This window comes from Orcinus orca, chromosome 20 (genome assembly GCF_937001465.1).
Source record: "Orcinus orca chromosome 20, mOrcOrc1.1, whole genome shotgun sequence".
NCBI classification, from domain to species: Eukaryota; Metazoa; Chordata; class Mammalia; order Artiodactyla; family Delphinidae; genus Orcinus; species Orcinus orca.
Window position 1 is genome coordinate 56,009,406 of NC_064578.1, and position 24,538 is coordinate 56,033,943.

A 24,538-nucleotide genomic window follows, 5' to 3' on the forward strand; every position below is an offset into this window, starting at 1 on the left:
ATCCATTTTCCTCCCTCCCTCCCCTGAGGTTATTAGATTTTGCATTTTCTGTTTATCATTCCCACGCATGCCTTCCTATTTTGCTACGTATCTGATACAACATGATATTGTTCTGCGTATGTTAACACATTTAGGATAAATGATATCATTTCAGTGTAAGCTTCTCTAACTGTTTGCCCCCTCGACATTGTTTTTTATATTTGTAAACATGGATACCTGTAGTCTAGTTGCTCGTTGTCAATGCTGGTGTGATAGCCCACTGGTGATGATGCCATAGTGCATTTTTTCATTCTCCTGTAGAAGGACATTGGGTTGGTTCCAATTTTTTTCCTTTTTATTGAAGTATAGTTGATTTACAATATTGTGTTACTTTCAGGTGTACAGCAAAGTGATTCTGATATACATATATATGCATATATACATATATATTCTTTTTTGGATAGAAATATTCCTTTAAACATTTTTTTCCGTTATAATTTATTACAAGATATTGAATATAGTACCCTGTGCTATACAGTAGGTCCTTGTTGGTTATCTTTTTTTTTTTTTTTTTTTTTGCTGCAGAAAGCTTTATTGTTTCCCTTTGGCCCAGGGCTCGGAGAGGGCTCCAGGGCGGTTAACAAGCTGCCCAGTGGCTGCAGGGAGAGGCTGCAGGCAGAAGCCCTGACCCCGGAGGGGCTCCTCACAGGCCGCTGGGCTCCAGGGGCTCCTAGTGGTGCCTGAGGCTGAGCCTTTGGAAGAGTCACTCGCCCAGCCCAGCCTGGGGGCCGAGCAGCCTGCGGAGGTTGGTCAGGCGGTCGCCCATCTTCTTGATGAGCTTCACCTGCTCATCCAGGAAGTGGCTCCAGGAAGTCCAGGGGTGGAGTCTGCGCGGGCAGAGCCCAGGGCCTGCGGACCCACAGGGCCTGGCGCAGGTTCTTCTCCGTCAGCCGGGCGGCTTCCACGGCGTCCTGGGCTTTCCCCACGCTCCTGGGACGGCTTCGGCACGTCCTGGAAGAGGGCGCGGCCACAGCGTTGCTTTTGCCTTTTCCAGTGAGCTCGGGCCCTCCGGCTTCTCCTCGGCCCGTTGGCGAAACGATGTCTCACGCCCTCGCGAGCTGCTGCGTCGTGTCGGAAGAGAAGCGCAGAGACAGGTAGGTGTGGGAGAGCGGCAGATGCACGTTACCAGGCGGGTGACTGCGGCCTCCACCTGGCGGAGTAATTGTGACGAATCTGGGAGCTCATGCTTGGTCGGCAGTAAGGAGCTAAGCTCAGAAAATGGTGTTGGCTGTTCCCGGAGGGCGAGGAGAGCTGAGTGGGTGATTCCAAGGTTGTGACTGGAAAAAAGCTTGGAGGGTGGTCCGAGTCTGGAGGAAGGGGCGCCCTTGGGTCTGTTCAGTCCAAACACTGTGGAAGCAAGAGACACATGCGTGGCCAGCGCGCTACCGGTTATCTATAGTACTGTGCATATGCTGACCCCATACTCCCAATTTATCCCTTCTCCCCATTTATCCCTCCCCCTCATTTCCCCTATGGTAACCATAAGTTTGTTTTCTATGTCTGTGAGTCTGTTCCTGTTTTGTAAATAAGTTCATTTGTACTATTTTTAAGATTCCTCACGTAAGTGATACTGTATAATGTTTGTGTTTCTCTTACTTACTTCACTTAATATTACCATCTCTAGTTGCATCCATGTTGCTGCAAATGGCGTTATTTCATTCCTTTTTATGGCTGAATAGTATTGCATCATAGATATATGATGGAATATGTGATGGATATATGATGGATATATATGTGATGGAATACTACTCAGCCATAAAAAAGAATGAAATATATATATCTCACAACTTCTTAATCCCATCATCTGTCAATGGACGTTTAGGTGGCTTCCATGTCTTGACTATTGTAAATAGTGCTGCTATGAACATAGGGGTGCATGCATCTTTTCGAATTTGAGTTTTCTCTGGATATATGCCCAGGAGTGGGATTGCTGAATCATATGGTAATTCTATTTTTAGTATTTTTAGTGTTTAGTGTTTTGAGAACATTTTTAATGTTCTCCATAGTGGCTGCACCAATTTAGATTCCCACCAACAGTGTAGGAGGGTCCCCTTCTCTCCACACCCTCTTCAGCATTTATTATTTGTAGATTTTTAATGATGGTCATTCTGACCAGTGTGAGGTGGTACCTGCATGTAACCAGTTTTTGATTATTACAAATGATACTGCCATGAAAATTCTTGCTTACATCTCCTTGAACCCAGATGGGAGTTTTCGCTAAGTTATATACCTGAGAGTTGAGTTGCTGGATCAAAGAACAGGAACATCTTCAACTTCCATGTTCAATTTGGTAGATATCACCCAACTGCTCGTCATAGTATCTCCACCACCTACTAGCTGGGAAATCTGGGGTAAGTTCTGTTATTTTAAAGGAACATTTATTTATTTATTTATTTATGGTCTACGTTGGGTCTTTTTTTTTTTTTAACATCTTTATTGGAGTATAATTGCTTTACTATGGTGTGTTAGTTTCTGCTTTATAACAAAGTGAATCAACTATACATATATCCCCATATCTCTTCCCTCTTGCATCTCCCTCCCTCCCACCCTCCCTGTCCCACCCCTCTAGGTGGTCACAAAGCACCGAGCTGATCTCCTTGTGCTGTGGAGCTGCTTCCCACTAGCTATCTATTTTACGTTTGGTGGGTATATATGTCCATGCCTCTCTCTCAGTTCGTCCCAGCTTAGTCTTACCCCTCCCCGTGTCCTCAAGTCCATTCTCTAGTAGGTCTGCATCTCTATTCCTGTCTGGCCCCTAGGTTCTTCTGACCATTTTCTTTTTTTTAGATTCCATATATATGTGTCAGCATACAGTATTTGTTTTTCTCTTTCTGACTTCACTCTGTATGACAGACTCTAGGTCCATCCACCTCACTACAAATAACTCAATTTCGTTTCTTTTTATGGCTGAGTAATATTCCATTGTATATATGTGCCACATCTTCTTTATCCATTCATCTGTCGATGGACACTTAGGTTACTTCCATGTCCTGGCTGTTGTAAATAGAGCTTCAGTGAACATTGTGGTACATGACTCTTTTTGAATTATGGTTTTCTCAGGGTATTTGCCCAGTAGTGGGATTGCTGTGTCGTATGGTAGTTCTAGTTTTAGTTTTTTGAGGAACCTCCATACTGTTCTCCATAGTGGCTGTACCAATTTACATTCCCACCAACAGTGCAAGAGGGTTCCCTTTTCTCCACACCCTCTCCACCATTTATTGTTTCTAGATTTTTTGATGATGGCCATTCTGACTGGTGTGAGATGATATTTCATTGTAGTTTTGATTTGCATTTCTCTCATGATTAATGATGTTGAGCATTCTTTCATGTGTTTGTTGGCAACCTGTATATCTTCTTTGGAGAAAGGTCTATTTAGGTCTTCTGCCCATTTTTGGATTGCGTTGTTTGTTTTTTTGATATTGAGCTGCTTGTAAATTTTGGAGATTAATCCTTTTTCAGTTGCTTCATTTGCAAATATTTTCTCCCATTCTGAGGGTTGTCTTTTCGTCTTGTTTATGGTTTCCTTTGCCGTGCAAAAGCTTTTAAGTTTCATTAGGTCCCATTTGTATATTTTTGTTTTTATTTCCATTTCTCTAGGAAGTGGGTCAAAAAGGATCTTGCTGTGATTTATGTCATAGAGTGTTCTGCCCATGTTTTTCAAAAATATGGAACGCTTCATGAATTTGTGTATCATCCTTGCGCAGGGGCCATACTAATCTTCTCTGTATCGTTCCAATTTTAGTATATGTGCTGCTGAAGTGAGCACTGCATTGGGTCTTCGTTGCTGTGCGCAGGCTTTCTCTAGTTGCGTCGAGTGGGGGCTACTCTTCCTTGCGGTGCGCAGGCTTCTCATTGCGGTGGCTTCTCTTGTTGCGGAGCATGGGCTCTAGGCGCGCGGGCTTCAGTAGTTGTGGCACATGGGCTCAGTAGTTGTGGCTCTTGGACTCTAGAGCATAAGCTCAGTAGTTGTGGCGCACGAGCTTAGTTGCTCCGCAGCATGTGAGATCTTCCTGGACCAGGGCTCAAACCCGTGTCCCCTGCGTTGGCAGGCAGATTCTTAACCACTGTGCCACCAGGGAAGTCCCTCTTGGGTAAGTTCTTTAACCACTCATGGTCTCCAGTGCTTTCCTGGGCCCTGGCATTTGTGCCTTTGTGGGCTCCTTCATTCCAAAACGTATATTTAAACTTGTATGTTATATCTGTGTCGGTATAAAGACAAACATAAGCTAGTCTGGATTACATTCTTTTTTCTTCTGATTTCAAAATTAAAATGTTTTTCCCGGGCTCCTAAGAGTGTCCTGGGCCTTAGGCAGTGTATGTACCTGCTGTGTCTAATGGAAAGTCAACCTTCTCCTTTACCTCATCTGCAGAACAAAAATTATAATAGTATTTACTCAACACAGTTAAGTGTTAGGTGCTATGAGGATGAAATGAGTCATGCGTAAAGTGTTTTATAGCACAAAGTAGGCACCATGTATTAGCTACAATTGTTACCAATTTACACATCCACCACCAATGAATGGGCAATCCCCTTACTTGACATCTTTAACAGTACTTGTCAAGCTTAAATTTTTGCCAGTCTGACTTGTGTGAAATGGTATTCCACTGAGATTCTCTTTATTAAATGAGATCATTCGCGGCACAGGGTTTAGCGCATGAAACTCATCCTCTATTCTCCCTTCTTTGAGGGCAGAGTCAATTCCGTCTCTGCGTCCACAGAGAGGAGGCATATAAGTACCTCAGCGAATGTTTGGTGAATGAATGAACAGATGAGTGAATGAATAACTGAATTAATGGATATAGAAGATTGAGATACTGAGAATATTAATACTGAGAATATGAAATGTTTGAAGAGGAGGGCATAGTTCAGTGGAATGACCATAAGCTTTGAAGTCAGATGCACCTGGATCCAGATCCGTCTATCCACTTGCTATACAATTTTGGGCAAGTGACGTCCTTTCTCACTTTGAGAGTGCTACGGTCTAGCATAATTCTGGGAACGAGATGGTGCTCAATAAATGTGGATTCCTTGCCTTTTCCCCTCTTGTCTGTTACCCTCAGGGGCTGGCACTACACTAACAGTCTGTTGCATGACCTGAGGCTACAAGTCTGGCTACATGGAACCACTAAAAAAATGGCAGTAAGGGTCTTGGACTTGGAATCAGAAGATGGGGTGGGTGGGTGTTAGGCTTACTTCTTTCTGTCCCTGCCTTGAGCATGTCACCTCTCCTCTCTGGACTTGGATCTCCTGTCTTTTAAATGAATTGACTGATAGAGTTACCATATGACCTAGCAATTCCACTCATAGGAGTGTACCCAAGAGACATGAAAATATATGTCCACACAAAACCTTGTAAACAAATGCTTATAGCAGCATTGTTCATAACAACCCAAATGTCATTGCCTGAGGAATGGATAAACAAAATGTGGTGTATATCCATAAAATGAAATATTACTTGGCTACAAAAAGGAATGAAGTACTGATACATGCTACAACATGGATGAACCTTGCAAGTATTATGATCAGTGAAGAAGCCCCTCCCCCCTTCCCTTTCCCGACTGGTAACCACTAGCTTGTTTTCTGTATCTCTGAGTCTGTTTGTATTTTGCTATATACATGCATTTGTTTTATTTTTTATATTCCACACATAAGTGATATCATACAGCATTTGTCTTTCTTTGGCTTATTTCACTAAGCATAATATTCTCTAGGTCCAGCCATGTTTCTGCAAATGACAGAATTTCATTTTTTATGGCTGAATAGTATTCCATTGTATATATATACTGCATCTTCTTTATCCTTTTGTCTGTTGATGGACGCTTAGGTTGCTTCCATGTCTTGGCTATTGTAAATAGTGTTGCTATGAACATTAGGGTGCATGTATCTTTTAGAATTAGTGCTTTTGTTTTTTTCCTGGATATGTATTCAAGAGTGGAATTGCTGGATCATATGGTAGTTCTACTTTTAGTTTTATGAAGAACCTTGGTACTGTTTTCCATAGTGGCTGCACCAGTTTACATTCCCACCAACAGTGTAGAAGGTTTCCTTTTTCTCCACCATTATTACCATTCTCACCATTTGTTATTTGTAGATTTTTTTGATGATAGCCATTCTGACAGGCGGGAGATGATATCTCATCATTTTGATTTGCATTTCTCTAATAATTAGCCATGTTGAACATCTTTTCATGTGCCTGTTATCCATCTATATGTCTTCTTTGGAAAAATGTCTATTCAGATCTTCTGCCCATTTTCTGATTGGGTTGTTTAGTTTTTTAATACTGAGTTGTATAAGCTGTTTATATATTTTGGATATTAATCCCTGTTGGCCAAATCATTTGCAAATATTTTCTCCCATTCTATAGGTTGTCTTTTTGTTTTTTTGATGGTTTCCTTTGCTGTGTAAAAGCTTTTAAGTTTATTAAGAGAGGGGCAAGATAAGTGTGTGGGATTAAGAGATACAAACTACTATTTATAAAATAGGTAAGCAACAAGGATATATTGTACAGCAGAGGAAAATATAGCCGTTATTGTGTAATAACTTAATGGAGTATAATCTGTAAAAATCCTGAATCACCATCCTATACACCTGAAACTGGTATAACATTGTAAATCAACTGTGCTTCAATTTTTTAAAATAGTGAGTGAAGCTGACACAAAAGATCACAGTTTGTTATCCCATTCATATGAGATGTCCAGAACAGGGAAATCTACAGAGACAGACAGTAGATGAGCGGCTCCTTGGGGTGGGAGGTGGAGTGGAATTGAGGGAGTAAGAACGTGACAGCTAAAGGGTACAGGTTTTCCTTCCGAGGGGACGCAACGTTCTAAGGTTGACTGTGGTGACCCTGCACATACCTGTGACGAATTGTACACTGTAAATGGGTGAATTATATGGCATGTGAGTTAGATCTCAATAAAGCTGTGAAAAAAAGAATCAGCTGAGGGACTTCCCTGGTGGCAAAGTGGATAAGAATCCGCCTGCCTGCCAATGCAGGGGACATGGGTTCGAGCCCTGGTCCGGGAAGATTCCACATGCCGCGGAGCAACTAAGCCCGTGCACCACAACTACTGAGCCTGTGCTCTAGTGCCCACGTGCCACAACTACTGAGCCCACGCGCCACAACTGCTGAGCCCACGTGCCACAACTACTGAGCCTGTGTGCCACAGCTACTGAGCCCATGTGCCACAACTACTGAGCCTGCGAGCCACAGGTACTGAGCCCATGCACCACAACTACTGAGCCTGTGCTCTAGAGCCTGTGAGCCACTACTACTGAGCCCATGTGCCACAACTACTGAGCCCGCACACCACAACTACTGAGCCTGCGCTCTAGAGCCCATGAGCCACAACTACTGAGCCTGCGCACCACAACTACTGAAGCCCACACGCCTAGAGCCTGTGTTCCGCAACTAGAGAAAAGCCCATGCACAGCAATGAAGACCCAGTGCAACCAAAAAATAAATAAAATTAAATCTTAAAAAAAAAAAAAGAATCAGCTGAACATGATGCTCTTTTAGGATCAACCTCTAAGTGATATTTAAAAGTTATAAGCCTATATAATAGATGTATGCATGTTCACTATGTGATTCTTTCAACTTTTCTCTGTGGTTGAAAATTTCTGGGAATTCCCTGGTGGTCCAGTAGTTAAGACTCCACGCTGCCAACACAGGGGCCCCGGGGTTCAATTCCCTGGTCAGGGAACTAAGATCCCACATGCTGTGCAGTGTGGCCAAAAGATTAAAACAGAAAAAAAGAAAGAAAAAGAAAATTTTCATAATAAAATGTGGGGTGGAGAGAGCTTGTAGATGACTTTTTTTTTTTTTTTGCGGTACGCGGGCCTCTCACTGCCGTGGCCTCTCCCGTTGCGGAGCACAGGATCCGGACGTGCAGGCTCAGCGGCCATGGCCCACGGGCCCAGCCACTCCACAGCATGTGGGATCCTCCCGGACCGGGGCACGAATCCGCGTCCCCTGCATCGGCAGGCGGACTCCCAACCACTGTGCCACCAGGGAAGCCCTAGACGACTTTTTAAATTTGATTTTTGAAAACGTCAAATCAATCCCATGGACAATTCTTATCAGACTGTAAGCTCCCTGAAGGCAGAGACCACGTCTGTATAATTTCCTGCTGCGTCTCCAGTACCCACACTCGTGTCTGGGCATTCAGTACTGAATACAGGTATTCAGCGGCCATGTAGTGAATTAATGAATCAATACATAAGTGTGTGGATGAATAAGAAGATGGTGACTATGGCTGTCTGAAGTCATAAGCCAACAGTCATCCTTAAATTGTAGATCATCCTCAAGCCTTCCTATTGGGTCTGCAGATTACAATAATACTGACAATAATAACTAGTGTGTGTTTATTTATTTATTTTAAAATGGTATATGTGTTCACTAATTCAACAAACATTTCTTTTTAAAAATAATTAATTGATTTTTTTTTTGGCTGTGTTGAGTCTCTGTTGCTGCGCACGATCTTTGCTGTGGCCAGCGGGGGCTACTCTGTTGCAGTGCGCGGGCTTCTCATTGCGGTGGCTCCTCTTGTTGCGGAGCACGGGCTCTAGGCGTGCGAGCTTCAGTAGTTGTGGCTCGCGGGCTCTAGAGCGCAGGCTCAGTAGTTGTGGCGCACGGCCTTAGGTGCTCCATGGCATGTGGAATCTTCCTGGACCAGGGCTCGAACCCATGTCCTCTGCATTGGCAGGCAGATTCTTAACCACCGTGCCACCAGGGAAATCCCACTAGTGTTTATTGAGAACACACCGAGTGTCGGAGCAGGGTCAGATCCAGGTTTTGTAGGGTGTGAAGTTTGTACAGCTTAGAAATACAAAATTTTAAATACAAAAAAGAGGTATACAAGAGAACATTTATTTAGCATGAGAAAATAAGTTGCAACCAATTACGAAATTCAAAAGGTGACAGTTGCCACGCACAACCCCCAAAATTGAAAAGCACATATAGATAGCATTTTAATTAGTTTACTACCTGACTCAGCTCTATAATGCTTTCCCTCTATTTTCTTTGATTGGCTTTTTATATGACAACAATATTATAATATCATTTTCTGTAGATAGAATAGAAAGATTATCTGATCTTTCCTGTAATGTGATTGATCAAAACATTTCTTTACTATTAACTTAAGAAAATTTAATTTCAGATTCACAGTTATTTTAGTATTGTTGTCAAGTTTGGGAAAATTCTAAGCAAGTTTCCTTCACCTATGAATTTAAGGTTGCAGAGTGTGGCAAGTTTTTTTTTTTAATATGTTATTTATCCTTTAAAAAACTATTTAAGTTGAAGCATAATTGATTTACAATGTCGTGTTAGTTTCAGTTGTACAGCACAGTGATTTGGATATATATATATTCTTTTTCAGATTCTTTTCCCTTATAGGTTATTACACAATATGGAGTAGAGTTCCCTGTGCTATACAGTAGGTCCTTGTTGGTTATCTGTTTTATATATAGTAGTGTGTATATGTTGATCCCAAGCTCCTAATTTATCCCTCTCCCCCTACATCTTTCCCCTTTGGTAACCATAAGCTTGTTTTCTATGTCTGTGGGATCTTTTTCTGTTTTGTATATAAATTGATATGTATCATACTTTAGATTCCACATATAAGTGATATCATATGATATATGTCTTTCTCTGTCTGACTTACTTCATTTAATATCATCTCTAGGTCCATCCATGTTGCTGCAAATGGCATTATTTCATTCTTTTTTATGGCTGAGTAATATTCCATTGTATATACATGGCCCATCTTCTTTAGCCATTCATCTGTCGCTGGACATTTAGGTGCAAGTTTTTTGTTTTTTTTTCTTAAGCAGTGACTAATCTTAAGTACTCTTTGAATTGTCAACACTCACTACCCAGGGAAAGCATTGTGCAAGTGAGAAGCCTTGGAAGCTTAAGGTTCACTAGCTTAATGGTGAATCCACCTCTGCAGTTATGCTTAACTACTTTTGAAGGAAAGAATTACATCTGCTTTGCTATGTGTTAAGGAGAATCCTTGTAGATCGGGTTGGGAATCAGACTGGAACCTGGATGTGATGGTCCTGCATGCTGTTTTAGGAGCCTTGCTGTTACTATCTACTTCACCTATTTTAAAACAGAAAAACCACTGAGGTTCTGGGAACTGGGAACCAGGAGACCCTGACTTGATTCCCATTTGGTTCCTGGTTGACTAGTTTTGAGCAAGTTCCTTCCCCATTCTTGGCCTCATTTTCCCCAGCCTGTGTAAGGAGGCGGGCATTTCCCGATTTCATTGTCTGTCTCTGACACCGTCGGAACAAAAATGAGAGGAGAGACAGGAAACTCCTATAGACAGTGATCCTTTTGGGATCCCACTTATTAGAGGTGGGCCCAAGTGCAAACTGGATCCTTCCTCTCTGGGCCTCGTGTTTCCAGCCAGAGCATTTTCGCAAAGGGCCTGAAATGGGCCGCTTTAGCGCAGGGTCACCCCTTAGAAGTGCGGGGTCCCTCCTTTGCAGGGCCTTCCCCTAAAAGCACTTCTCCATTGGCAGCCGTTCCTGCTCGGCCTGACCAGAGAGGCAGCTCAGAGGCAGCATGCATCGGTATTGAGCGAGGGGTGGGGGGGCTGATGGCCGATATTGTGGAGTTTAGAGGAGGAGCCGATAAATACAGAACTAGAGAGAAGGGGAACCATAGAGAAGTTGGCGGTGGATAGAGGGGCCAGGGTGGGAGGCAAACGAGAGGCATCGTGTGGGTAGAGGGGTGGGAGGGGGGAACCATAGAGAGGCTGGCCTGGGCTAGAAGGGCCGGGGGGGGCGGGGGTCGGGGAAATTCAGGGAGGTGTGGGGAAGAGAGTTGGCCTCCGAAGGTGGGAACTAAAGACGCAAAAGAAAAGACTCTCTGGCCAAGGGTTGGGGGTTTTGGCGTGGGGTGTTGGGCCTCCGCGTCTCGCTTAGTCACTATCACCGTGCCCTTGAGCAATGAACTCCCTCTCTGCATCTCAGTTTTCTCACAGAATACTGAACGGATTAACCTCTTAGAGAAATTAAATAAAATCACGTATGAAAGTACCTAGCATAATAATGTCTTTGCACGGACAGTATGTAACACGTGGGAAGTAATGCTAGTATATTTTCGCATGTTGACTCCTTTCTGCAGCTCTGAAATTCTTGAGGGCATTAAAACCAGGCATTTGAGCATTAACACCAAGATTTTGGAGGGTTTTCTCAATCCCCACCGCCCCTTCCGTAGCTCAAACCTCGTTCTTCCTCATGTAGGTTTCAGCACCAGACTGTTCCATAGTCCCCCAGCTTCCACTCTCTAGCCCGCCAACATAACCAAACAGACCTTTAAAAAATTTGGAACTAATCTTGTCCTTTCCCAGCTCAAAATCCTTCCACGGCAAGAGGGCTTACCGCAAGACAAAAATCCCAACTCTTCTGCCTGGAGTTGGAAGCCCTGCATGTTGTAGTGCCCGCCAAGCTCTCCAGCCTCCTCTCTCATCATTTGAGACACACGTGTGTCACACCCCCACTGAAACACTCACACTTTCATTTCTCCAGGCGCCAGGTCTTAGGCTGGTCTTGCTGCCCAGAGTAACCTTTCCTGGGGGATCCTGGCCATTTTTTCAGGCCTTATTTCCTCCAGAAAGCAACCTCTGACTCCTGCCTACCTCAGGCTCCCAGGCTGGGTGAGGCACCCCTTCAGGCTGCCAGTTCCACCGGAATGCCTGTGAAGCCCTCACATGATAGTTCCCTGACTAGCTCCAGACTCTCCTGTGATGCCTGCAGCACAAACTCCATGTTCTTCAGTCTGGTCTTTGTTGTCTCCAGTCAGCATCGTCCCTGGCTGGGCACATGATGCTTAGTCACTCTGAAAGAAGAATAGTTGGGCTGTTTTCTGTCCTGGCTAACTCTCTTGTCCTCCAAGACTGAACTCAGGTGTCACCTCCAGGAAAACTTTCCAATTATTTTTCTTTTAGTTTTTTGGCCACACTGCACAGCTTGCGGGATCTTAGTTCCCCGACCAGCGATGAGCCCATGCCCCTTGCAGTGGAAGCGTGGAGTCCTAACCACTGGACGGCTAGGGAATTCCCAAACTTTCCAGTTCTATACTCCTCCCCCAGTTGGGTCCTGAGCCCCTTCTGGCCCCCTGGAGTGCCCTGTCATTGCACTTATGACCTTACATTGTAGCTGCCTGTTTGTTAGTTGGCCTCCTCTAGATTTGTCTGTCCAGTATGGTAGTCACCAGCCATGCATCGGTATTGAGCGCTTGAAATAGGATTAGGCCAAGTGGAGATGTACTGTAAGGTGGCAGCTGACCACTACTAGCAAATACTGTTTTGAGAATGGCTGGTGCTGGCCTTGAGTCTGATGCAGTTCGGAAGATTCAAGTTCTCAGTGATGCAGGAACGTGTCTGAAACCACATCTACAATGGCCACCCAGCTTCATTTTGGATGCCTGAACCATAGTGACTCCATTTTGATTTTTTTTCCTTTCACTTATTAATCTTTTAAATTAATTTTTATTGGAGGATAGTTGCTTTACAATGTTGTGTTAGTTTCTTGCTGTACAGCAAAGTGAATCAGTCATACATATACATATATCCACTCTTTTTTAGATTCCCTTCCCATCTGGGTCACCACAGACCATTGAGTAGAGTTCCCTGTGCTATACAGTAGGTTCTCATTAGTTATCTATTTTAGACATAGTGGTGTATATATGTCAATCCCAATCTCTCAGTTCACCCCCTCCCCCCATTTTGATTTTAAATGCGTTCTTTTCTTTAATGGGTAACGCAGCTGTGCAGTGTACATTTGACAGGCCATAAGACAGGCTGTTCTGGTTAGCATAAAGTTCAAGTCAAATCATGTATCAGCCAGAAGGACTTCCCCGTACCTCAACGTATGAAAATTTCTTCCATCATAACTTACATCTCGATATAGAAAAATAAAATTAAAAGGAAAAACAAAGAATGGTGGCCTCTCCATGACAGATGGGGAAACTGAGTCACCAAACAGGGAATGGTGTCACACAATGTTCTTCAGATTTCCCTGGAGAAGGGACTTCCCTGGTGGACCAGTGGTTAGGGCTCGGTGCTTTCACTGCCTTGGACCTGGGTTCAACCCCTGGTCGGGGAGCTAAGATCCCACAAGCCTCTCGACCAGAATTGGAACCCTACTGCTTCTAAGCTGCCTCATTAACATCTGGTGTTTGCTATGAAATCCGCATGGAATGCCTAATCCTTCTAGACAGTCTGTACTGAGGCCAGAAGGGACTCTTCATGACTTTACAGGGCTCCTTGCGGGTGGGAGCTCGGAAGCCCAGCCTTCTGGTTTTCCCTTGCCAGCATCTACAGCTAGCCTTGAGGGCTGTTTCACACTCAGGCAACTCTTTCCCTAAACTTCTTTTAGCTTCAATCCTGTAACTCTCGAGGGCCATAGAACAATTTCCCCATAATGAAGATATTAGAGTTTTTTTGTTTGCACAGCGCAGCAAGCGGGATCTTAGTGCCCCGACCAGGGAAGCACGGAGTCTTAACCACTGGACCGCCAGGGAAGTCCAAAATGAAGATATTGGGATGAGAAAGTGTAAAGATCTCCCCGCTTTAGGATTTAGGATGTAATCCTGGCTCTGGCACCCCCTTGCTCTGGGACCATCAGCGTCTCACGTAACCTCTCTGGGCCTCAGTTTCCTCATCTGCGAAGCACTAGGACTGAATTTGAGACAGCTTCTTGTTTGAAGTCCTCCTCTCGGGCTCAGTCAGATTCTTTAGGGACGCTGTCCGTCGTTGAGCTTGTCTCGTGAATGTCATCCCTACCTGCTTCTCCCAGGTGCTAAGGTGGGGGCAGACATTTCAATATTTTGGTCTCTGTCGCCCCCAGGAGGCTTAGGAGAGTTCCTTGTCGCAGCAGGTGTGCAATACAGATAACATTTGTTGCCTCTAAGGTAGAGAAAGGCAGGGACTACCTCAGTCTGGTTGGTTCATGTTTTTACCCCCGGAAGCTGGCGTATGGGAGACACTAAACAAATATTTGTTGAATGAATGACAGAGATTCAGGCCAGTGGAACAGAAGGCACTTGGAATCCTTCCTTTGAGGGTTTGTGTTTCCGGCCGGAAGGCTTTCTTGTGAACCCCATCCCTCTCCTGGCTGGTCGGAGCGCTGCGGCTCCACTTAGGGCTCCCGGAAGGTTTAATCTCTTCGCCTCCTGCATCCCGGGATCAGACTCTCGGGAGGCCTCTCCTCATAACTCACGGACAGCAAAGGCCATGCCTGGAGGAGGGGTCCAGGAGCACGAGGACGGGTGGGCAGCCGCGCGTGTGTGTGTGTGTGTGTGTGTGTGTAAGACCGGACCCGACTGACCCATTGCGGGGATCGTGTCGGCGGATCCCTCGGGAACAGACAAAAGGCAGAAACCAGGGAGGCCTTGGTGGGCTTTGGAAAGGGATGGTGGGGAGGTGGTGGAGTGGGTCGAATACAGACTCTGGAGGCGAGAGACTTCTTTCTGGGTGGATGGAAACACTTAATGGTGTCACAGGACCAGCATGAAAGGAAGAAATCTTGGATCTGGGCAGAAAAAGAAACTCGGAGAGTTTGGGGGAGGTTCTAGAAGAGAAGAGTGATACCCTGATGGGGAGGAATGAAGACAAAGGAAAAGGACACCCTGCCCACCAGGGGTTTGAAAGAGGAGACGGAGGGCAATATGGTAAAGCATGGGTCCCACAGATTCTGGGGGCGTGTGAGACGACTCTGAGTGCACATCATAGGAATCGATTGATAGATGCAAGAGTCCTGTGCAAATCCCAGGAGCATGGAGATGTGGTAAAGTTAGAAAGTCTGGGGTTTGGGCACATGGAGAGAGGCCCATGAAAAGTCCCCCAGCCCCTTGGAGAGATGAGGGGTTTGAGGAGTAGGGGGTGGAGGATGACGTAGGTAAGCAAAGATTGGGGGATGCAGAGAGGTCCTCTGGTCATCTCAACCCTTAGCTTACCTCTCTGCACCTTCAGTCAATGCAGTTTTTCCTTCCTTTAGCTTCTTCTCTGATTCAAGGATGACCATGACTGGGACTTCCCTGGCGGTCCAGTGGTTAAGACTCCGTGCTTCCACTGCAGGGGGCGCAGGTTCGATCCCTGGTCAGGGAACTAAGATTCCGCATGCTGTGCAACGTGCCCCCCCCCAAAAAAAGGATGACTATGACTTTTTCCTCATCAACTGTGGGTTCCCCCACCCCAGTCAGGTGCTCCTCCCACAAGCCACAAGTTGGCCCTTCCTCCTCCTCTTTCTCTGGGCCTTCAGCCTCTGGCCGGATGGGCATACAATACACCTACACACACACAGTGCGAGTGGAGAAGCCCAATGACAAGCACGAAGTTTTGCCCAGCGTACAGCTGTCCCGAGTGCCTACAGGGCTTCCAGAATGCTGTCTGTCTCAAGGCCTATGGCCTCTCACATCCGGTCATCTGGGGCTTCATCTCTGAGACTTGTGGCAAGGCCTTCCAATGCCCCAGCAGTGTTTGCCAGCCTCAGCTCATCTACTGGGCTCCCTGTACCTGCTCCTTCTGCCCCCGGCTGGTCAGGCTTGCCAGGGACCTGGTTCAGCATGTCCTAGTGTATTAGGGCAGACTGAGTCTCCTCCTAATATGGGCACAAAACTGATGCCTTTGGGGAGCCACGTGCTGGGAATCTTTTCCAAGTTGCCAGCGTCCAGCTTGAGAGATGACGGTTGCAGAGCTAGACCCTGGCATCTCTAGTGGGCAAGACAACACCCTTTTCTGGGCTATTCTTGTTAAGACTGAATGATCTCCAGCCTTGGGGTGTGCTGCAAGTCTATGGGTGGCAGGGGAAGCAGGAGAAAGTAGCAAGAAAGATGCCCTCACCTCCCAGGGCCATTACTGGTCTCCTTTTCCCCTTTAGCCTTACCCAAGAGGCAGGGACCCTGGGTTTTAACTGCACCATGTGGGCTTTGTGACTGGTGGGTTCACTCTCTGGCCTCAATAACCCATTTAAAAACTAGGGATGAATTCTCTCCTCCCTGTCAGCGGCCAGATGGTAGCAATTTGCCAAATCTGCTGAGACATCTGTGTTCTTGTCTGGTTCTTCTTTGTTTCTTCCTCTCAGTTTTAAAACTGGGAATGTCCCGGGACGCATCTCAAACTCAGTCACCTATTTTGTCCTCACCTGTGCTCGCAAGCTCAAGTGGTCACTTATTGATCACCACACACATCCTACTGTGGCTTGAGGAAGCAGCTCAGGGTGATGCAAAAAGAGATGGGCCAGCTCCCATCACACTTCTGCCCCATGTGCTTACAAACGTGTAAGAGCCTGTTTTACCTCAGGTAGCATCGTGTCCTGCACTCGGAACTCTGCCCCTAAGTGTGTGGCCCCTGTGGGAAGGCATTCAAGTGCTCCAGCCACCGCAGCCAGCACCGGCTAACCCACCTGGGGTGGGTTGACCACTTTCCAGGGGGTAGCCCAATGCATCCTGGTGTATTCATCAGGGCAGGACTTCCTGGCTGGCTGTGGAGACTGAGGCCAGGAGTTCAGGTGTTCTCCAGACCCGGGTGTCACTTCCCTCCACCACTCCAGCCCTGTGGAGGGACTGGCATCATACAAGCCAGCCCCGACTAGCTGTGTGACCCAGGGCCGGTGACTACCCCCCTCTGGCCTTGGTTTTACCACCAACACAGAGAATGATACCTGACTCCATTTTCTTGCCATGTAACACATTAAATCACAAGGCCTGGGTTTCCTCAGCTGTCCCACCGGCTGAATAATTCTGGCTCTTTGTCTTTGCTGTGTAGCAGCCGACCAGTCACTAGCCCTTTCTGGTTTCGGTTCCTATTTGTAGGTAGACGGTCTATTTTCTTTCCTATTGAAGAAAGTATTTCTTATTTTAGGACGACTAGTTTCTTCTCCAGCCCAGAAGGATAAAGTGACTTTTTTTGTTTAATGTGGAACTTTTTTTTTTAAAGTCTTTATTGAGTTTGTTACAGTATTGCTTCTGTTGTTTATGTTTTGGTTTTATGGCTGCCGGTCATGTGGGATCCTAGCTCCCAGACCAGGGATCCAACTCAAACCCGCACCCCCTCCATTGGAAGGCTGAGTCTTAACCACTGGACGGCCAGGGAAACCATAGATAAAGTGACTTTTAAAGAAAAGTCACAACTTTTCGGACAAAAAGCCATCCCTTTTGTCTTCCCTCCCTCTGTATCTACCACGTCGCCAATGACTTTATATTGGCTTTTCTCCGCCTTATTGCAGAGAAGTCAGGCGGGCAGACACCCGGAACCATTGTTCGCGGGTGTTTGTTTCCCGCCGGGGCGGATTTCTGGGGCCGCGTCTGGCCGAGACGGAGGTAGGAGTGGGAGCCGTCTCCGGGCTCTCCGAGTCCACCACCCCGCGCGGCGGACTTCCTGGGGCCGCCCCTCGAGCCGCTTCCCACCGCGCTCGGACCCGAGAGACCTCCGCACCGCGAGCCGGCGCCGGGAGGTAGGCGCTGAGCTCCGGGCGACCGGAGAGGCCCGAGCGGTGCGTCCGCTGGGTCACTCGCTTAGACTCGCGGGCGCGGGATGGAGAGGCTTTGAGCTGGTGAATTCCGGAGAAAGAACTTCATCTACTCGCCCGTCTGTCCTCCCCTCAGCCTCCCAAAGTGTACCTTGACCCTGAATCTCTCTGGAGGCCATGGGCCTCTCCCTCCCTAGGGTGGTCCCCGCCCCTAAGCCGGCCCCCTCCTCTTCCTCCACCCCCGCCATCCCCATCCCGCGGCCTCAGCCCGCCTCTCAGGGGCCGTCACCTGCTCACTGACGGGAATGGTGTTCCCTATACGTGCACACGGAGGAGGCCCCCTGGCTGGAGCCCAACACCCCCCCACCCCGCTCCGCAAGGCTTCAGTTGTCCCCAGTGTTTTCAGGTCTTCAAGAGCTGCCCGCACCGCAGGAGCTACAGCATCTCCCACTCAGAACTCCGGCCCTTCGTCTGCGGCAAGGCCTTCAAGCGCCCCGGCGAGGTATCGCTTCATACGCCAGCTCCGGTTGGGTCGGGCTCACACCTGCCCGCTGTGTTCTGGCGTTTTCAGGATGCCGGGCAGCAGGCGCAGCACGTTCTGGACCACTTGGCTGGAAGGAATTTCCTGGACCATGGAGAGACTGCAGGGGCTCCATAGAATCTCTTGTTTCTGGTACAGAAGGTAGAGGCTGGGGTTTTGGCCTCACTGTTTACTTGCTGTGTGACCTGAGGCTGCGTTTCTGGGCCTCAGTTTCCTCATCCTGAAATAGGGAATGGCTTGTGTTTCCCAGCCATCCTGGCCAGGGGTGAGATGCAGGAGTCTCTTGCTGAATCCCTGACTGTGCACAGCCTCTGTTTATAGCCTGAGATAGATCACCATCCCATTCTGGAACTCAGTTTCCCAATCTGTAAGATGGGATAGAATGAAACATCCTTATCAGGTGAGCTGCAAACTCACCTAATACGAAGGTAGCGCCAACTGCTCCATCACTTCTTTATAGCAACTCGTGCCTGCTGAGACAGGTGCAGATAACGTTAGTTAGTTTTGATTCTTTTTTAATTGCAGGGGTAGGGCTGGAACACAAGTGAGGTGGGAGCCTTTCCTCTGCGGTGTGAGTTATTGGCTGGAGTGCTTTCCTAGGGCCACGTCCCTAGGTCCCATTAGGGGACCGTGAGATGCCATGTGGGGCTGGGATGAGGTGGATTGGCTGGGCCACCTCATGAAGGGCTTCAAATCCCAGGCTGAGGAACGTGGGGACTTGGTCCTGAGGGTCATGGGGGCCGTGACAAGATTTTGTGCAGAGGTTACATATGAGACAGCTGTGAGAAGAGTGTCAAGGAGGGCGGGGGCAGTACTGGAGGCCAAGATAGCAGGGAGAAGGCTGGTGCAGGGGCCCTGTGCAGGAAGGAGGGGCCAGAGCTGGGGCTTGGGGAGCAGAGGGGAACATTCAGGATGAGGGAGGGACAGAACTTGGTGCCTTCTGGCTTTGGGGAGTGTAGAAGGGGGGGGCGGGATGAGGATGTTAGAGCTTCAGACTGGTGTGGGTGTGCGGCTTCATTATGCTCCTGTCCCAGGAGATAAGCGAGGCTTTTTGCGTTGGTGGGGAGAAATGCTTTACCTTTGGACGGGGTGACTGAATTCATTCATTCAGCCAATACTGAACCGAGCCCCTACCCTCTCCCCAGACCTTTGCTAGGTTCTGAGGGTAGAATGTTGCCTAGGACAGAGCGGGAAAAGCAGGCAGTAAAGTAGCAAATCCAAAAACGAGCAAGACCACTACGGACTGCAGTACGAGATGCGGAGGGAATGGCCTGACCAGACGGAGCAGGGCCTCACCTGCTCACCAGCTTGAGCTCTGACACAACCAGCAGCCGCTTCAGTGACGAAGGATTACTCGAGTTGAGACCTGAATGGCCAGAAAGGGTGTGTCCTTGTGAAGGGCTGGGAGGAGTATTCCAGAGGGCAGAACAGCAAACACAAGGCCCTGGAAGTAGGCCAGGTGGGCTGGCTGAGTTTTATTCCAAGTGCAGCAAGGAGGGTTTTACGTCAGGTGATGACATGATTCTGTGGGTTAGCGTAATTATACTGCTGCAGTGTTGCCATAGAGAGAAGGGACGGGGGGGGGGGTTGCGGTGGGGAGGCTGTCATGGTGAGCTGGGCCGGTGGCGGCAGTGGGTTGGGGAGAAGCATGAGGTGCTTGCAGACAGTGGCCATGAGCTCTGACTCGGTCAGTTAGAAGCACGTGCTGTCCAGCGGATGTGTGACCTCTCGGAGCTCCTGTTTCCTCATCTATAAAATAGGTATCCGCATGGCACCTCCCTCCTGGGTCTGCTCTGAGGGTTCAGTGCATTTAGCGATGGCTGGCACCATAGGAAGGGCCCAATAAACGTTGGTCCTTGTCATTATTTCCAGAGTTCGGGGTGGGCTGGGCTGGGCTGGGCGTGGCTGGGCGTGGCTCTCATGGACAAAGCAAGTTTCATGGGTCTGAAACTCAAGCAAGGGATCTGGGTGGGAGACTCCTGTGGTAGTTGTGTGTGGAGCCCAGGATCTATGCTGCCCCCTGGGGGACATTTGGCCAAGTCTCTTGTCACAGCTAGGGGGCAGTGAGATTGAGGGGTGAGAGACGGTGCTGCTGGCATCTGAAGCGTGGAGGCCAGGGACGCTGCTCCATATCGTACAGTGCACAGGACAGCCCCCCACAACAAAGAATGATCCAGCCCCCAAATGTCAGTAGTGCCAAAGTTGAGAAGCCTGGTGCAGACAGAAGGTGTAGTTACCCCTTTAAACCGCGCACACCCTTCCAGTTCACCAGTTTCCACTCTCCCTACTGCCCCCCATCCCATAAAATTACAAAAGAGGAAGAACCTCTAGGACAACAGTTTCCGGTAGAGAGCCATGCTTTAAAAAGTGAAGAGGAACAGCTGAAATTAATTTAATAACATACTTAACCAGTCAGTAGACCCAGAGCATCATTTCTAAATGTTATCAACAGAGAAGTCATTCATGAGATACTTTACACTCTTTTCATACTCAGTCTTCAGAATCTTTTAGGTGTCTTGCATTTATGACACATCTCAGTTCAGACCGGACACATGCCAAACGCTTAAGAGCTATCTGTGGCCGGTGGCTGCCCTTTAGGACAGCACAGTTCTGGAGGCTCTTTAATTGAAGCCTAAGATCACAGTTGTTGGGTCACTGGAGGTTTCTTGAAGGTTTTCTGAGAATGCTTAATCGCCTCATCTAGAGACTTTTTTCTATAGCTGGCAATGTGTGTGTGCATCTTCTGGCTTTTTAAATATTGCCCAGTAAAACATTAAGACATATCTGTGATCCAAACCAAATATAACTGTGCCCTCTCTGGCCCGCGGGTCTCCAGTTTGCAACTGGTTGAGGGTGGCTTAGGAGCTGTACCGTAAGGTGGGCAGCGGTTAGCCACCTGTGGCTATTTAGATTTAAATTAAGAGAAATGAAATACCATTTAAAATTCAGGTCCTCAAGCCCTAGCCACATTTCTAATGAGCAATAGCCTCACGCGGCTAGTGGCTGTCCCAGTGGACAACGCGCAGATCATAGAACTTTTTCATCATCCCAGAAAGTTCTTTTCGGCAGCTTTCTCGGACGCACCTCTGGCCAAGCCGGGGTCCTTGGTGTGGGCGCGACCGTAACGCCAGTTCTCTCCCTTCTGTGCCCCCAGCTGCCTCCCCTCCCCAGCTGCAGCGGCCGCCCCCCTCTGGTTCCCCCCGCGCCACGACCTGCTCGTGGACACGCGCAGCATTCGCTACTAGTTCACCGCGCAGCTGGAGGACGAACTGCGGGCGCTCCCCGGCGCTGCACTCGACGTTCCAACCTTCCGCGTGCGCCGCCTGCCCCAGGCCTTCCAGCGCTCCGGCCACCTGGCGCGGCCTGGCGCCGACCGCCGCACTAGGTTCCGGATCTGGCCTGGCTGCCCTGCCTCTGTCTGGTCAACGCGCTCCTGCACCAGGACGCGGCCGCCGGACCTCGGTTTCCTCTCTGCGCGCGGGAGCATCGGGCCCACCGCGCTTTGTGCCGACACCACCCAGACACTGTCGCTGCTGCTCCTTGTGCCTCAGTCTCCCCCTTCCTCGATGGGAAGAGCCACTCTTGCCCACCTCTGCATCTGTCAAGGTTTGGCCCTCTCGGGCCGTCCGTCTCCCCACCTGCCCGATGGGAAGAGCCACCCTTGCCCACCTCTGCATCTGGCAAGGTTTGGCCCTGTCTGCACCTCGGTCTCCCCATTTGCCCAGCCGACAGAAACTTCCCTCTTCCCGCTCTCTGCCTAGTTTGGAAGGGGATGCAGGCGGGTTGGCCAGTGGGAAGAGGACGGATTGGGCGCGTCCGTTCCTTTTGGGACTTAGGGCAAAGACAGCCTCGCCTAGTCTCGTCTACTAATCAGTCTCTGTCCCAGAGAATGAACTGTCCCCGAAGGGGATGGGAAGGGAGCGGGGGGCAGGGGGCGGGCTGTGTGGTTCCCGCGCGCTCGGCCCCTCTCCTTTCTCGCGATCCCTAGACACTCGAAAAAAGCGGGCCGTCAGAGCGGCGGGCTCTGGGACGGCGGAACCTTCCTTGCGGCGCGCGCGTTTCCGGTCGGCGCCCTTTCCCAGGGACGCCGCCGCCCCTCGCGCCCCCGCGCCCCCCGCGCCCGCGTCCCCGGCGCCGCCGGCCCGGAGCTCCCCCAAGCCTCGGTCCCGCCGCCGCCGGCACTCGCGAGGGGAAGCCCGGGCCGCTCGGGACCTCGGCTTGCTCCTCCGGACCCGAGAAGCCACTGTACCGGGTACGGGGGCCGGGATGGAGGGAGGAGCCTGGCTCCGGGACGGCGTGAGGCCGGGCAGGGCTGGGGAAGGGGGCTGGTGATAACGGGGGTGGGGGTGAGGCTGGGGCACGGCGGGGAAGGAGCCGGGGCTCGGGGGACAGGCAGGAGGGAGTGCGGGAGCGAGGGGTTCCTGGGGGCGTAGTGGAAAGGGGGACACAGGGGCCCTGGGGTTACAGAAGGAAGCGGAGCAGAGAAGCGGGGTGGAGGCGCTGTGCTGGTACAGCAGGGATAGGAATGGGGACATAAAGATGCCAGATGCATGCAGAAGAGAGGGAGAAGGGGGCTTGGGAGAGGGACTCGGGGGCCCTGGTGTGTGTCACGGGGAGTGAGAGGAGGCCCCGAGGGGTATAGAGAGGAACAGCAAAGATGTCAGTGGCTTATACCTAGGGGCTGGGGAGAGAGAGGGACCCTTGGGTGGAGATGTAGCAGGTGGCAAAGTTCATGGGCCGTGGGCTACGTAGAAGGCCGGCAGTTGAGGCGTCCTAGGTAGGCATACCTGAAATTTCGAGGACAGGTTAGGTAATGGGAGAGGATGTTGAAACCTTAAGGTGCTAAATGTAGGAACAGGATAGAGGAGCCCTGGGTGAAAAGTGGGGAATTGGGTTAGTGGGGCTCCGGGGATGTACCTAGAGAGGAAATTAAGAGAGGCTACAGCTGTATCCAGAGATGGGAGGCCTTCCAGGGAACCTAGTGGGGATGGAGATCTAGGAGGGTCTGGAGGCCAAAGAAAGGCTGCTGCGGTGGTCCTGGGGGGAGAGGATGCAACCTGAGCTAGGACTGGGAAGAAGAGGAAGCGACCCATTAGAGAAATTATGGAGGCAAGAGCCCTGGCGTGACATGAAAGAGGCTATGAAGATGTAAAGGGGGAAATAGAGTTGGAAATTGATTGGCTTTGGGGGTGGAGGAGGAGGGAAGTGGCTGGGTGAAGCCCTCTGGTCCAGCTGGGGGATGAGAGGAGGACCCGGGAGGAAAGGCAGGTCGGGGCCCTGAGATGGTGAGCTTAGTTGTAGAAGCCCCTGAAGCTGCTTGATGCAAGTAGAGCGATCTGGCCTAGAAGCAGTTTCTTTTTTTGTAGGGAAGGTAGGTCAGTGGTACAGAGAGGGTAACAAGCAGTGAGAATTGGTACACTCTCCCCAGGAAGTGGCGATTTTAACTTCTCTCCCCTCCGGCTCTCCCAGCTGCCGCTCCAGATGCTCCTGCTGCCGCCGCGGCCACCCCACCCTCGGTCCTCCTCTCCGGAGACCATGGACCCGCCGCCCCCCAAGGCTCCCCCTTTCCCCAAGACGGAAGGCCCTTCCTCCACTCCTTCCTCGGCGGCGGGGCCCCGACCCCCGCGGCTGGGCCGCCACCTGCTCATCGACGCCAACGGGGTCCCCTACACGTACACGGTGCAGTTGGAGGAGGAGCCCCGGGGCCCGCCACAGCGCGAGGCACCAACGGGAGAGCCAGGCCCTCGCAAGGGCTACAGCTGCCCTGAGTGCGCCCGGGTCTTTGCCAGCCCTCTGCGGCTGCAGAGCCACCGCGTGTCGCACTCGGACCTCAAGCCCTTCACGTGCGGCGCCTGCGGCAAGGCCTTCAAGCGTTCCAGCCACCTGTCGCGGCACCGTGCCACGCACCGTGCCCGCGCCGGCCCACCGCACACCTGCCCTCTCTGCCCACGCCGCTTCCAGGACGCAGCGGAGTTGGCGCAGCACGTCCGCCTCCACTAAGTTCCAGACCCGGCCTGTGCTGCCCGGCCCCTCTCTGGGCCACCACGTCTGACCCACACAGCGTCACTCCCACACACATTCCCTTACTCCGCTGAGGTTACTGCCTTACCCTGGGCCTCAGTTTCCCCAACTATCTAAAGGGAGAAACATTCCTTCCCTCCCTCCCTCTCTAGCTGTGTGATGTAGACCAAGTCGTTGCCCCTCCCAGTGCCTGGGAGCCAGTCGGAGCCCAGTTTCCGCCCAACTGTGCTGTGTGAGCCTTTGCAAGCGGCGTAATCTCTCTGAGCCCTGGTTGTCAGCCCCGAAGTGGTGAACTGTTGTCTGCGTGGAAGATTTGACAAAAGAGCACGGGCAGAGTCTGGCTTATTTCTGTGTCGCCCCATTTCCACCCACCGCCCTCACCCTTTACTCAATAAACATTCCGCACTCCATTTTAGGGCTTTTATTTGCGTATGGGAGCGGTGGGGGCGTACGGG

General features: G+C 49.7%; 1 protein-coding gene and 1 non-coding gene across 12 annotated transcripts; one reads left to right on the top strand and one right to left on the bottom strand.

Annotated features, from left to right (window-relative positions):
• Nucleotides 1-2,267: 2,267 nt before the first annotated feature.
• On the top strand, nucleotides 2,268-24,493 carry ZNF580 (zinc finger protein 580). 11 transcript variants are annotated; one of them, XR_007474487.1, is made up of 3 exons: nucleotides 2,270-2,390; nucleotides 15,050-17,506; nucleotides 18,093-19,927. XR_007474487.1 is itself a non-coding variant. In XM_049703909.1 (3 exons), exons 1-3 carry the CDS (start codon nucleotides 14,062-14,064, stop codon nucleotides 21,305-21,307), a joined length of 579 nt encoding a protein of 192 aa, XP_049559866.1. In that variant the 5' UTR covers nucleotides 10,867-14,061; the 3' UTR covers nucleotides 21,308-21,348. The 11 variants fall into 11 exon arrangements, 7 of the variants coding, with proteins under 7 accessions (XP_033267945.1, XP_049559866.1, XP_049559867.1 ...); XR_007474485.1 differs by lacking the exon at nucleotides 2,270-2,390 and adding an exon at nucleotides 10,867-14,321; XM_049703909.1 differs by lacking the exons at nucleotides 2,270-2,390; nucleotides 18,093-19,927 and adding exons at nucleotides 10,867-14,321; nucleotides 21,217-21,348 and having other exon boundaries at nucleotides 17,279-17,506.
• On the bottom strand, nucleotides 3,699-3,805 carry LOC117197957 (U6 spliceosomal RNA). The gene has a single exon (XR_004478866.1). It is a non-coding gene; the product is annotated as a U6 spliceosomal RNA (small nuclear RNA).
• Nucleotides 24,494-24,538: the final 45 nt, after the last annotated feature.

Excerpts from the sequence above, each read along its gene's own strand:
- ZNF580 (XM_049703909.1), top strand. The coding sequence starts at position 14,062 with ATGACAGAGATTCAGGCCAGTGGAACAGAAGGCACTTGGAATCCTTCC. Across the intron at positions 14,322-17,278 it reads GTCCAGGAGCACGAGGACGG|AGAAGTCAGGCGGGCAGACA; the intron begins GTGGGCAGCCGC and ends GCCTTATTGCAG. Across the intron at positions 17,507-21,216 it reads CCGCGAGCCGGCGCCGGGAG|CTGCCTCCCCTCCCCAGCTG; the intron begins GTAGGCGCTGAG and ends CTGTGCCCCCAG.